Source organism: Pollicipes pollicipes, unplaced genomic scaffold, assembly GCF_011947565.3.
Source record: "Pollicipes pollicipes isolate AB1234 unplaced genomic scaffold, Ppol_2.1 Scaffold_6686;HRSCAF=7923_pilon_pilon_pilon, whole genome shotgun sequence".
In the NCBI taxonomy this organism is placed as follows: Eukaryota; Metazoa; Arthropoda; class Thecostraca; order Pollicipedomorpha; family Pollicipedidae; genus Pollicipes; species Pollicipes pollicipes.
The window spans coordinates 23,120,370-23,134,280 of NW_023596921.1; the positions used below are offsets into that span (position 1 = coordinate 23,120,370).

Genomic DNA, 13,911 nt, shown 5'->3' on the forward strand with positions numbered 1-13,911 from the left:
TATATATATATATATATATATATGCATGCACTTAGAAAGGGATTTTTATTTTACGAAAAAGTTGTTATAAATGGCAGCATTTTGTTGTGCAATGAGGGTTCCTTCGGGAATTTTGAACAGCCCCCCCACACACACACTTTTGTCCGGACCACCGTGATCGGTTCAATGCGATTTTTCACCGTGAGTGACCTCAGCCCTTAGCCTTACAAGTAAATACAATATTCAACTATGTCGCATAATGGTTTGATCTACGTAATGCTCAGTAAAATTGCAACGATACATACGTTCAGTTAAGTGTTCAGTGCATTGGCGAGGAACATTATTCACATAGATAAGGCAATAGTGTTAGCCTTATTCCTCGGAAGAAAAAAAAACAGGAGAATGGAGATATAGTTTGGTTGATATTTCGATGAAGGCATGTTGCCGAAATATCAACCGATCTCCATTCTCCTGCTTTTTCCGAGGAATAAGGCTAATACAACTGCCGTATCTACGTCCAGTAAAGGCACATCGACAGCAAATTTCGCCATGAACTGATCACGGTGGTTAGAACAAAACCGTGAGGAACTCCTTCGAAGTTCTCAAAAAAAACCTCGGCATGGCAAATCATCCCATTCTGGCTGTACGTTGCGGCTCGTTAAACAAGCGGAGTGTGCCCCTTGCGTTGACCTGGCGGTCCATGACAGTGTCGTTGTCACGCATGTATACTGCTGTCAGCGCTTGGAGCTTCCGCCTGTCAGAGCAATGGGCGAGGATGGTGGTGCTATTAAAAACCAGTCTACTCAGCTGGCTGCGGTGGACCTTGGGATGGCGACTAGGGCCTCCATCTTACAGATGCGCCCGCCCAGAGTCATGGCCGCGTGGCCTATTTAGGCACCATTAGGGCGGCGCGGACAGCCGCCGGTATTGCCGCGAAACTGGTATGCTATATTGGCCATTTTTAGTACAGAGGGGCCATGTGATGGGTTATCCTTAAAAACTAGGCTGGTCACTTCCAAGCTCCGGTAGAGGATGATGAGCTTGATTTCGTCCGGACGCTGGACAGGTTGGCAGTTTTTGGACGCTATGTCTTGTATACTCTTCTTGCCCTTGTAAGCTGCTGTGGTTCTCATAGGAAAGGTTAGGTAGAGAAAGTCTATTCGTAACAACGAAAATTCGGCGGAGAAGATATTGGACAACAAATATGCTGTAATTTAAGCAGCTTTTGGATGCCTTTAGCGTATGATATATATATATATATATATATATATATATAATATATCAATTATTACTTCCTAATCCCATCACCACCTAAAACATCAACCCAACTGCGCTCACATATGCCATATAATCATACTTGTGCACCATTAGCACACTTCTGATGGAGTTTCACGCGAGCTATCCAGCTCCTACCCTTGTTTGACTCTAGAATGTTTGGTTTTCGGGCTAGCAGAGGCCGCGCCGGAGTTCAGAGGACCGCGTCCGGCGAGTTTGAGGAATATCCCCAGCCGCCGAGGATTGCCAGCGAGCCTGGCGCCACGCATGGAATGGGACTAATCAAAACACCCCGCGTCTCTCCAATGGTGGACAGCATGTCTGACCATAAGTCAAATGTGTGATAAGATCAAGCCTATGCAATGTGTCTGATTACGGGCTACCTCACAGCCAATGCAGCTTGCGGCAAAAAACGCTCCGCTGCTTAGAAACGTTCGGGCGTACAGCCTTAACCAAAACCTTAACAGATCAAACATTTTCGTTATTGTTTCAGGAAGAGATTCAGGAGCACAAAGAATCTATGGACCCAAAATCGCCAAAAGACTTCATCGACGCTTACCTCATTGAAATGTCATCCACGTCAGATTCTTCGGAGTTCACAGGCAAGCAAGCGACTTTTCTATCGCTCGGCTCGGCCATTGGGGACCTTAATACGCTGCAACTGACCAGAATCCTCCCGCCCCCCCCTCTCCCGCAGAGCTGACGCTGTACTCCGTGCTGATGGATCTCTTCACGGCTAGCACGGGCACCAACAGCGTCTCGCTGGAGTGGGCCATGCTGTTCCTGGTGCTGTACCCGGAATGCCAGCGGCGGGCGCGAGCCGAGCTGGCGGCCGTGGTGGGACCTGGCCGGCTGGTGACGCTGGAGGACCAGCCGCACCTGCCCTACACGCAGGCGCTGGTGGCCGAGACTCTGCGGCGCAGCTCCGTGCTGGCGCTGGGAGTGCTGCACCGCGCCACCGCCGACATCCCCGTGGCGGGTACGTGTGAGCTTCCGGGGTCAGACATCCCCGTAGCGGGTATGTGTGAGCTTCCAGGGGTCAGACATCCCCGTGGCAGGCACGTGTGAGATTCCAGGGGTCAGACATCCTCGTGGCAGGCAGGCGTGAGCTTCCAGGGGTCAGACATCCCCGTGGCAGGCACGTGTGAGCTTCCAGGGGTCAGACATCCCCCTGGCAGGCACATGTGAGCTTCCAGGGGTCAGACCTCCCCGTGGCAGGCACGTGTGAGCTTCCAGGGTTTAGACATCCCCGTGGCAGGCACGTGTGAGCTTCCAGGGTTTAGACATCCCCATGACAGGCAGGTGTGAGCTTCCGGGGTTCAGACATCCCCGTGGCAGGCAGGCGTGGGCTTCCAGGGGTCAGACATCCCCGTGGCAGGCAGGCGTGGGCTTCCAGGGGTCAGACATCCCCGTGGCAGGCAGGTGTGAGCTTCCAGGGGTCAGACATCCCCGTGGCGGGCAGGCGTGAGCTTCCAGGGGTCAGACATCCCCGTGGCAGGCAGGCGTGAGCCTCCAGGGGTCAGACATCCCCGTGGCAGGCAGGCGTGGGCAACCGCACATCCCCGCGGTATGTGCGGTTGGTGCTGCGCAGGGGGGAATGCACGCTAGTGCGCCAGCTCTGTGGCCATCCTGGACGTGATCATGGCGGTTCTTGTGCCCTGAAATGTCAGCAGCGTGGGTGTGTCTGCCCCATACCGCCTTGAATACCGTGCCAAGGAGATGGTGCCAGCAGAACTTCAGGAGCGCAATCGGTCCCGAGCATCCTTGCCGGCGCATTCCGAAATGCACCACTCCTCGCGTACAAATCCGCCCTGAGCCGTCGTGACTGTCGCCCGTGCAGGCTACATCGTGCCGAAGGACGGCCTGGCTTTACATCAACCTGTTACGCCATCCACCACGACGTCGAGTACTGGGGCGATCCCTTCAACTTCCGGCCCGAGAGGTTCATCCACGACGGCCAGTTTCAGCCCGACACGCACCTGGTCCCCTTCAGCGTCTGGTACGTACCACATCGCCGCCTCGGGCAGGCCCCGTCACACATAGGCACCCCGGTCCCCTTCAGCGTCGGTACGTACCGCTTCGCCGCCTCGGGCAGGCCCCGTTACACATAGCACCTGGTCCCCCTTCAACGTCGGTACGTACCACATCGCCGCCTCGGGCAGGCACCGTAACACATAGCACCTGGTCCCCTTCAGCGTCGGTACGTGCCACTTCGCCGCTTCGGGCAGGCCCCGTTACACATAGCACCTGGTCCCCCTCAGCGTCGGTACGTGCCAGTTCAGCCGCCTCGGGCAGGCCCCCGTCACACATAGCACCTGGTCCCATCCAGCGTCGGTACGTGCCAGTTCGCCCGCCTCGGGCAGGCCCCGTTCACACATAGCACCTGGTCCCCTCAGCGTCGGTACGTGCCACGTTCGCCGCCTCGGGCAGGCCCCGTCACAACCCACTAGCACCTGGTCCCCCTTCAGCGTCGGTTACGTGCCACTTCGCCGCCTCGGGCAGGGCCCCGTCCACAATAGCAACCCTGGTCCCCTTCAGCGTCGGTACGTGCCACTTCGCCGCCTTGGACAGGCCCCGCCACCCCATAAGTGCAAGTGTAACTTAGGTTTGGTCAATCCGTGCGGTTCTGTTCACATTGATTGTCAGCGCCAAAGCACCCTATCGCGCTTATCGCACTTTTTTCCGTCGCTGAAGTTCGTTTCGATCGTAGTTAACTGATAATGATGGTCAATGGAAAACCGATGGCAGCCTGGTTCGAGTCACCACTGCCAACAACTGCGTTACTCACTGGCGGCAGCGCGAAAACGCGCCGCTCGCCACGACTCGTGCGGAGGCTGCTGCTGGGTCCGGTCTAAGCCCCAACCACACTGCTGGCGAGCGGCCAGCGGGAGGGAGTATATCCGTGACGTCACCACAGAGGGAGGCTAGCTGTGGCTGTGGGGTCAATTACGTTGCATCATCACAGCTTTTATTGAGATGAAGTCCAGCGTCTTGCAATGTGATCTGTGCCCATAAGCTCTGATTTGTTTACAAATAGAGCATTTGTTTTAAAAAAGATCCCGTAGCTCGTGTGGTTAAGTTTAAAATAAGTGCGGTCAAGGAGGGATTTCGGCGATTATATAAGCATCACGTGATGGGGTTTGATGCTGGCAGCAGATATTCCGGAGCCGTCTGTAAGCTGCCTTTGATCATAATGGAGTTCACGTCTTAATGTTCACTTAGTGAGCGACACCCTCAGACCGCTCCATTGCAAATCCATACCGAACTGTGAAATGTTACGTAACAGCATTCTAGCACAGAGCTCCTCCAAACTAACATGCTTAAAACTTCTGCCGCCTGCTGCATTGTGCGCACGTGCAGAAACCCGCGCCCGTCTCCTTTCCAGGAAAAAGGATCTGCATGGGGGAATCGCTTGGCAGAACGGAGCAGTTCCTGTTCCTGGCCAACATCGTGCACCACTTCGATGGTGCTCACTCCCGAGGGCGATCCAGCGCCCCGGTTCGATTACCAGTGCGGCGCTGCGCAAACTCCCCTGCCCCGTTCCGCGTCACATTCCGCCCTCCGGCTGACAATTGTCAGAATCGATCCGCGAGAACACACCTGTGGCATGATAGTCCCCCCCACGTGAAGGCAAATCCAACGATAGTTGATTTTTTTTTTTAATCGAGATACCATGCTAGGATCTCCATGAAAGCAAGCCGCTCCAACTTAAAAATATATTGACCTCCACACTCAAACCACGCGACCGGGCCACATCACGAGATATGCACGCACCCTGGAGGTGGGGCCGTCCCTGGCGGAGCTCAGCAGGGCGGATCAGAAGTCGAGCGGTCCGCCGGGCCGGCCGGACTGGCAGCCGGCGCTCGGGGCCCTCCTCCTGCGCCCGGCTCGTCGCCTCGGACAGCTCAGCAGGCCGGATCAGAAGTCGAGCGGTCCGCCGGGCCGGCCGGACTGGCAGCCGGCGCCCGGCCGGCCGGGGCCCTCCTCCTGCGCCCGGCTCGCCGTCTCGGACAGCTCGGGAGGCAGGTGCAAGGTCTGCGAAGCACGCCAGCGGCCGTCGTCAGGCAGGTGGGACAGCCCCCTGAGAAGGCCAGCCTCTGGAGACGGCTCGGACCCGGTCTGCACACCGAAGGCACCCAAGTCACCAAGAAGCTGCAATACCGCTTGCTCGTCACAGACCATACGAAAATAGATGCCATTCGAAGCCATCACAAGTGCATGCTGGTTAAAAGCTATTGTGCTAAAAGAAAGCTTTCAACTTGAAACATTGATTGTGTAGAGAGCTTGAAAATACATAACAGACTTGAAAGAAGCATGTGTCATAAATATTAACAGATGAATTCGGTCGCGCAACGCGGACGCCTTAAAGAAAATGTTCCACATTTGCAAGTATTAAAGCAAGTATCAGATATGATGAAGTAGGCTCCCTTGCAAATATTGGTACAGATACAAGCCTCCCCAAAACAGTCTGTGCATCTTTGCGGGAGGGCACATTAGAAATTAAAGGGGTCAGGTATCAAGAAAGCATAGCTGCTAACTGCACCGGACTGATCTTCAAGATGACGATTTCAGTTGCAACCCCCATACAAATGTGGAGCCACTCCCTCTAAACGCCACCGTGGCAAAAGCCAGATCTACTAAGTTGCGGGGCAATTATGCCACCACGTGAAAAAGCATTACACGGTGTGCAAATGCCACCAGTGTGGTGTAGAGGCCACCCACGTTCTGACCATCAATCTACGTGCTGAAAAATGCCTCCCCTATGTTGATATACCCTAGTCCGCAGGGATACTGTGCACGCAGGAGTGACACTGCGTGCACTAACGCTGGGCCCAGTGACTTGATTGTGGGAATTTAAGTCTGTGGTAATGTCTGAAAAATGCCGAGGGCATATACAAGACAATACGGAATGCCACCAGCATCTTTCGTGTTTAAAGATGAATAACGTCACAAGATGGTGTGCCTGGACCCGCATACGCGCCTGGGAAATTTTTATAACTAATTGGTACGACGGTAGTGGTATCTCACGAAAGCTAAAAATAGAGCGGCTCGTATGGAGACCATAGAGCGCTGATATAGAGACAAAGAGCGTCTCATGCAGAGGCTAGAGAGCGGCTCATATAAAGGCGAGAGAGCAACTCATGTAGAGGCCAGAGAGCGCCGAGCAGCCACCATCGCCAAATAAGGCTACAAAACTATTTCAAAACGACAACCGCCGATTTCATGCTGCTGTAGTCGATGGCTCATATCACTGAAAACATCACACGGCTGCAGCATCCCTTCAGGGAAGATTGCCAAGCGGGTAGTGTGCTCCAACATGACTCTCCTCGGCCACACTGTAGTCCAACACACCAGTCGGCCACACTGTAGCGCCCCAGCAGGGGCAGCCACCACCCACCTCGACGGAGAACTTTTTCCGTCGGACCTTGAAGGCGAGGTCAGCGGAGCGCGGGTGGTAGCGGGCGGCCAGCACGTTGCGGGCGCTGAGCCGGTGCAGCCGCAGCAGTCCGTGGTAGTCGCTGTAGGCGGGGCTGGCGGCGGCCGGCGTACCCTGGAACGACTCCAGGCCGAGGCTGATGTCGGCCGCCTGGCGGAGCCGGCTCACGCTGGCCTCGTCCTGCACAGACGGCGGGAGGTCAGTACGGCGCCGGACACAGACGGCGGGAGGTCAGCACGGCGGCGGACACAGACGGCGGGAAGTCAGCACGCGGCGGACACAGACGGCGGGAGGTCAGCGCGGCGGCGGACACAGACGGCGGGAGGTCAGCGCGGCGGCGGACACAGACGGGGGAGGTCAGCGCGGCGGCGGACACAGACGGCGGGAGGTCAGCACGGCGGTGGACACAGACGGCGTGAGGCCAGCACGGCGCCGGACACAGCAGACATTCTCAGCACGGCGCCCGGCGCACGGACACGGCCACCGCGGACACATCTAGAGAAGCACGATATAGCTCTGCAGACAACCGACACGACGCCCGACAAGAAATAAATTCACCAGCTTCTTTCTGCTGACGGGATACGTTGAAACAACGGTGGGAGGTAACACGGACGGCACGCTGGGAGCTGCTGATCAGGGCACGGCAGTTACATAAATCAAGCCCAGCCCGGCCTCCATTCGTCGGACCGGGCCGCAGTTTGACATGAGTACGCTCTCGGCAATACCTGGTAGAGCTGAGTGAAAATGAATCCCGAGAATGGCCGTTCGTAAAGCTTTTCGACGCTTCAAAAGATATTCTAATGACCACATAGACAGTCCCATTACGGTCCAGCGGGGACCCGTACCGTCCAGAGATGCGTCGGCACGGTCACCATGGCGACGGCGGCCGTGCTCCGCAGCAGCAGCCGCAGCAGCAGGCAGGCGCGCACCACGCGGGACGGCGGCGCCTCCCAGAGCGGCGAGCCGAGCGTGTACGGCCACGCGCCGCACGGTGGCGTCGGCCTCCCCCGCTTGGCGGGCGAGCCGCTCGCAGGCGGCCAGGAGAGAGGCCAGGAGGTCCGGCTCCGGTGGTCCTGTACGGACACAGGGCGGTCAGGGTCCGGCGTCGGTGGGGGTCCTTTCAGAGGAGACGTGAGAGGGCCCGGCTTCGGGGCGAGTGTCGGGTCTTGGTGGTCCCGTCTGTGCGCGCGGGGTGATAGGTCGCGGCCGAGCGCACCAGCCAGCTACGGCCACGCTGGTCCCAGTGTGCCGATAACGAGACGGGAGTACAGATCATCATAAACACGCACATGCATGGCCACTATCCACCATCGGTCAATAAGCGGGCCATCTCCTCCTTGCACTCCACAAGAGCTACGTGGCCGTGGCCGTGGCCGTGGCCGTGGTCCGAAGTCCAGGCCCGTCCTCACCGTCCGCCGGCGGGCCGTGGTCTGGACACGTGGTGATGTCGGAGGCTTCGATAACCGACTGATCGATGAACTGGCTCAGGTGGTCGTAGTGCTGGCCGAATCTGCCGGAGATGCGGTGTCACAGGTGCGCACGTGTCACACAAATGAGAAAACAGAGAAGGGTATTGATTGCCAGTGCTATTCACCTATACACATTGGAGGATTTGGTCGGCTTTCAGCACCCGGTTTTGTTTCGACAAGTCCCGAAATCTGAGCCTTTTGACTAACGCTGACTTATGAGCCTTAACCTGAACGGCTTCCAAACAGTTATGAATAACTGAAATCAAAAGCGCCAAACTCCTGCATATACTCAGATTAAGGATACAGCAGCCCCCGAATTCAGCACCCACGGCGGGAGCTCATCAAAGGAGATATAAAACGCGCAAGACAACAGTCAGCAAGCCTCAGCTATGCTGGCGCCTCTTCCAGCTGATTGTTCACTGTGTGGCCGAGCGCAGGGTGACGGAGGCCGACCCAAAGACCCCGGCTCACCTGCCGGCGGCGGGTGGTGCCCCCTGCGGCAGGCCCTGGTACCGCCAGGCGATGGTCATCCTCTGGTCGGCCGGGCTGGCGGACGGCAGGCTGGCGGCCACCGTGGGGTCCGTCGGCGACGGCAGCTCCAGCGTCTGATCACCGTGTGGGGGGGGGGGGGGGGGAGGACACGACGGTGAGGTGCGGCGCGGGTCAGGCACCTCAGGGGCTACGCGGCGGGACACGAGACCTGTACAAAACAGCGACCAGACTGTATGGCATGCTCAGCTATCTAGTAAAAACAAACAGGCCGCCTCAAACTTCCCGCAATTCTTGCTCACTCGCTCAACTGAGCCTCAACGTTCTTTATGTCAATCCCAGAAAAAGAGCTGCGCAAATTTTGGTGGCATTGATGGGGCCTGATTCTACCAATCATTTAAGTCTGCTTCCACATACTTGCGTCGTCACCGCACACCTGAACACGAACCAAACCACAGAAGTGATGCCCTGCTCGCTCTCAGCGGCGGGACGGACGGAGCAACAGGGACTGAAGCTCACCATGCTCCTGGGGTCGGCGTCCAGGCTGGAGACGAGCAGCGGGTGCCGGTTGCACACACCCTCGGACATGAAGTAGCTGAGCAGGAGGCGGGCGTAGTCACCGAACCGATCCTCCTCTGCGGCCCGGACAGACAGGTCCTGAGTGGCCAGACGCCGCCAGACGGGCGCGGCGCGGCGGCGGGCTCGCTCGACTCCGTGTGGCGTCAAACAACTCTGTAGGAGTGTTTTGCGCAGCTGCTCAGCCATGATACGCACGCGGCGCGGCGGCGGGCTCGTTCGACTCCGCATGGCATCAAACAACTCTGTAGGAGTGTTTTGCGCAGCTGCCCAGCTATAATATGCACGATTCTGTAAGGCTAAACAACGTGGATGTCCTCTGCTGCCATGGTCCCTTTCTGCCCGACTTTTGAGCAAGTCCCAGCATTGGGTTAGGTCAGGGCATTCCAACAGGCAGCAAAGGTGCATGAGGTAAGAAGAAACACTAAACAAAACCATCCCAACACTATGGGCGCATGGCATACTTCCTAAGGAGGCTTAGCCCTGTTCGACCACAACTTTAATCATCAGGCACGTTTTTACTCACCAATTACCACAAGGGACCCCAGTGGGATGCCTCCATCTGGGAACAGTAAACAGTGATTGTTGGTCTTGACACTAAGTAGGAAACACAAAGCAGTGTAGATGGCCTCTTGATTTCTTTCACTGGTGACAAATTTACTGGTGGCTAGCAATTTTTTACACTGGAACTTTTTGAGCAAAATACAAAGTTGACACTTGACAGCATATGTTCATGTGATGGATGCCCAAATTTTGGTTGCATTTGCATGCATCATACACTTAGAAAGAAGAACAAAGCTCAATGCTGTTTGCAACTTTGTATTACTTCTTCATATCATAATTCCAACATTTAAAAAATCCATTATCTATCCAAGAAATAACTTCATTCCCCACACTCACCCATAATGTGGTCCAGAGATGGTATTCCGCATGATATTATGGTCTGACCAGAATGCAGTGATGGTTTGGTTCCCATAACTCTTGGAGCATGATCTCCACACTTCTGGAAACTGGTCATCACCCTCCACCTGCAACAACTGTCATTTGTTGTTAGAACACATAAATTTGTGACTACCATAACTATTGCATTCAGCTTCCTTTCATGCATTTTCATAGCATAATGCTTAGCAAGGACAAAACATGCCTGTAGATCCATATAAACGGCCTCTGAATTCTAGGTGAATCTTCAGACATGATCGGAAAGATGGTCAGGTATGCTGGATGATTCTTTCCAAAAATTCAGGTACTTTATTTGTCTGTCCTGATGGCCCAGTCAGTTAGAATGCCTGCCTTCTGACCCACCCACCTGGGACAGTAAGGGTTCAGGCTGCTTTGGTGCTCGCTGTTTTCCCTTGACAGGTATGATCTGGAGCCTGTGGTGGCATCCACCCTTAATGTCAGGTGATGTCAGGGGGCAGGACAGATAACGCAGATTATTGAGGCACATCAAAGTTCAACCAAATTCTGCTGTTAACTTAAAATTTTTGATCAAATAGTGGGGTCTGAGTTTAAACATGCAATGTTTAGTGCAAACTCTGATCCTGGAAATCCATCCAATGAAAAGGTGGGATTTAGTCCTTCTTAAGGAAAAAATAACAGCAATATTGCTCAGACTATCAGTAATGCAGATACTCAGTAATGGAAAATGTATTTTTCTGTGCAGTGTACAAGAAGATATCTACAAAATGTCAATATCAGCTTCAGGCCAATTGTGTCATCCAAAGCCAGAAAAGCCCATGAACCATTAGTAAAACATAATTTAGGGCCTTTCGCCCATGGTTGGCAGAATTGCACACATTTATGGATGTTACGCCCACATACCAAAACACCCACCAAATACTGAGTTCTTTCACAGCCATCATTATGTATGCAGCATCCTGGTGCTGGCAGGCACTACTGGTTAAGTGTGGCAAATGGTGGGTCTAATACAGAACATGCAAGCATGACTGCTTGTCAATTACCTGCTGTAGCAAGGGCCAAAGGCTACATATAAAAGTGCATCAACCTGTAGCTTAAAAAGCATCTCAACAATAGCCTTGTGACACTGTCCTGTAACCCAGTGGCCTCATGGAATAATACCTTTGGCATGTACATACATAACTCAAGATTGAATTTGCCTGACAAGAAAGTTCTGCCACTGCTGAAATTTTGCCAAAACATCCATCCAGTGCACTTGACACCTATAATGCTCATTGGACACCTATGGCACATTGGTTGCTGAACAGGGCTGAACACACCTGTGCCAAACTCAGGTTGTGCCATATTGCCCTGGATTTCCATATTTTTTCCTTGAAAGGGTGCTAGGAGTATTTCGGCCTGAGCTTACATTCAGAACATAGGTGACTGAGCAACAAACACTGAATGCTGGGAGTGTGTATGCACCACAAGTACTGCTGTCATGTTGCTCTTATGCCAGAAATGCCAGTTGTAACAAGTTTTTTTTGGCAGTCTGCCACTGAGCATGACACCAGCTTTATTTCAAAGGTGCAATGGTGCCATACTACTCTCTGCACCAAGTTTAAGTCAAACCCCCAATGGCAAACCGCCACACCCGACGGCCTGAAAAACTGCATCATAGTCTTAGTAATGCAAATGAACAATGAAGGCGTGCATTTATCTGCCCACCTTCGCAATGCGCAGGCGAAATCCCTCTATAACCTTACGTCTGTCACCCCGACGAATGAAAACACACCTACAATTCAAGGCAGGGCAATACAACACCAACGCTACCTACTCAATGAACTCAAGGCTACCCAACGCCCAACCACCAATCAAGGCGACAAATACAGACCCAACACTATTGAAACAGTTGCGGCTGTATCGTCTAATAATGTGATACCATATCTAGACCAAACTTGACTTAGCCGAATTTAGATTTTTAGGATTATATTTCAATTCTGGTCACTCCCACAATAGTGTACTGAAGTTCATGCCAATTTTATGGGATAATTTATATTTGGGACAACGATAATCACCTACTTAGCCGTTCGCCAAGCTGCCACCACATTCACATTCAGATCCAGGTCCATATACGGGATTCAGCGGACTCCTCAAATTGGCCTGAAGCTGTGCACACAGTTGTAGTTTAATCTCCTGAGCGCAATGACCATAAAATCTCGGACCGATACGCCATATATAGATATAAGGCAGTGTGTATACACCCTCCAAAGCGGAGCGCGGTTACGCGCCGGGCTTATACACCCTCCAAAACAGAGGGCGGTTACGCACCGGGCTTATGCGCCCTCCAAAAATCTTTCAGATGGTTGTACGTGTCAGGCATACGCGGATTGGCAGCCTTGGAGGGAGAAAAGAGCAAAAATGTAGAATCTCGTGCGAAAAGTCGGTTGTATGCATTGACCTACACAAGTTTTTTATAGGTCAATGGTTCTATGCGTGATAGACATCAAATGATCACGAAATCCATCAACTCACTCTGAACCATTTCTGTTCTAATCACGAATTTTTAACCGCCGGGCCCGCATCTCCATTGGATGAATGGTTAGCGTGCTAGGACCGCTCGCGGTAAGCCCGGGTTCGAATCTCGACGATGGCCGCTGTTAAATGAGTGGTTTCATGGTCTGACGGCGTGGCGTGGTGATGCCAACTCGCTTCACTCCTAAGCGGAATGAATTATCGAAAAGGTCTGCATATCGGAGAGCACCGCAGTTTTTAATGTTAGGGGAGGGAATCCACACCCTGCAGAGATATTGAAGATTCCGTAAAGGTTGAGCGTAAATTTAAATGAGTGTGACGCACTGAATGGGCAGTGGAAGTGACGCACACGACGGCGGAGGCATGTAGGCAAAATGAACTCTAGACCAACGTGGTGGGCCCCTAAGCAGTTGCTAGTGCCTCGTCAGGCTGACCTATGAAGCCCCGGTCATAGCACAGGACACTCCGAGCAAAGTGGAATTATTCAAGACTATAAATTAATACCCCTGTGCAATCAAGAGTGCACGGGCAGGTTAACAACACGAGTCTCGATAGGGGGAAAGTCAGCCGCAAATGAGACCAGAGGAGAGGGCCCTCGATCAAAGTAAGGGGCCCCTGAGCATCGAGTGTCTCCGTGTCCTACCTCACAAGAGCCCTAGCATCGGCACAAGGCCCTTCAAGCAAGTAGAAAGTACCTGAGATTTGTATGAAGGACCCCTGAGCAACTGAGTGTACTCTGGCATATGCGGCCCCGGAAAAAGTGCATGTAGCCCTTCGGGCGAATGGGAGGAATCCGTGGATCCGTGGATCAATCAGCAGGGCTCAAGCATGGAGGCAGATAGCGTCCCAACAGCACATTGGGCCCTACGAAAACATGGGAAGAGATCAATGGTAGCGTGGAAAGCTCCTTAGCGATCACTTTGACGCAGCAAGTGGACATATAGGGGCAGGCAGCCAACAGCGTAATGCTTCTAGACAGCGTAATGAGGCCCCAAATTTTCCCCAAGCAGCACTCTCTCAATCAGCGAAGAGTGAACTTCGTTTACTTATGAACTCTTTACTTTTGCTAGCAATGGTTCTTGATCATCTGTAGGCTCAAACGTGATCATCTGTAGGTATCCAATTTTGCTGTGCTTTTGTTGTAAGGAAACTGCGTCCGTCCGGCTAGTTACGAGCCGCTTCGGAGCCTTTAGGCTCCCTCGGCATAATCCATGGGACATGGTCCTGCACCTCCCCCCCCCCCCCCCCCCCACC

At 53.6% G+C, this 13,911-nt stretch overlaps 2 protein-coding genes across 2 annotated transcripts; one reads left to right on the plus strand and one right to left on the minus strand.

Moving 5' to 3' along the window:
* Positions 1 to 1,616: 1,616 nt before the first annotated feature.
* LOC119108083 (cytochrome P450 2J3-like) lies at positions 1,617 to 3,498 on the plus strand. The gene is made up of 4 exons (XM_037231662.1): positions 1,617 to 1,856; positions 1,952 to 2,233; positions 3,112 to 3,253; positions 3,483 to 3,498. Exons 1-4 carry the CDS (start codon positions 1,775 to 1,777, stop codon positions 3,496 to 3,498), a joined length of 522 nt encoding a protein of 173 aa, XP_037087557.1. The 5' UTR covers positions 1,617 to 1,774.
* Positions 3,499 to 5,025: 1,527 nt separating this feature from the next.
* LOC119108084 (elongator complex protein 4-like) lies at positions 5,026 to 11,953 on the minus strand. Its single transcript, XM_037231663.1, has 10 exons — positions 11,851 to 11,953; positions 10,126 to 10,262; positions 9,752 to 9,787; positions 9,169 to 9,284; positions 8,632 to 8,765; positions 8,101 to 8,201; positions 7,667 to 7,764; positions 7,537 to 7,608; positions 6,653 to 6,871; positions 5,026 to 5,289 (listed from the first exon to the last, which is right to left on the minus strand). The coding sequence occupies exons 2-10, from the start codon at positions 10,241 to 10,243 to the stop codon at positions 5,173 to 5,175; spliced, it is 1,011 nt and encodes a 336-aa protein (XP_037087558.1). The 5' UTR covers positions 10,244 to 10,262; positions 11,851 to 11,953; the 3' UTR covers positions 5,026 to 5,172.
* Positions 11,954 to 13,911: the final 1,958 nt, after the last annotated feature.

Coding starts and splice junctions, on each gene's coding strand:
- LOC119108083 (XM_037231662.1), top strand. CDS start 1,775: ATGGACCCAAAATCGCCAAAAGACTTCATCGACGCTTACCTCATTGAA. Junction 1,857..1,951: donor AGATTCTTCGGAGTTCACAG/GCAAGCAAGCGA, acceptor CCTCTCCCGCAG/AGCTGACGCTGTACTCCGTG. Junction 2,234..3,111: donor CGCCGACATCCCCGTGGCGG/GTACGTGTGAGC, acceptor ATCGTGCCGAAG/GACGGCCTGGCTTTACATCA.
- LOC119108084 (XM_037231663.1), bottom strand. CDS start 10,243: ATGACCAGTTTCCAGAAGTGTGGAGATCATGCTCCAAGAGTTATGGGA. Junction 7,765..8,100: donor CCACGGCCCGCCGGCGGACG/GTGAGGACGGGC, acceptor GTGTCCGTACAG/GACCACCGGAGCCGGACCTC. Junction 6,872..7,536: donor TGCCGACGCATCTCTGGACG/GTACGGGTCCCC, acceptor CCGTCTGTGCAG/GACGAGGCCAGCGTGAGCCG.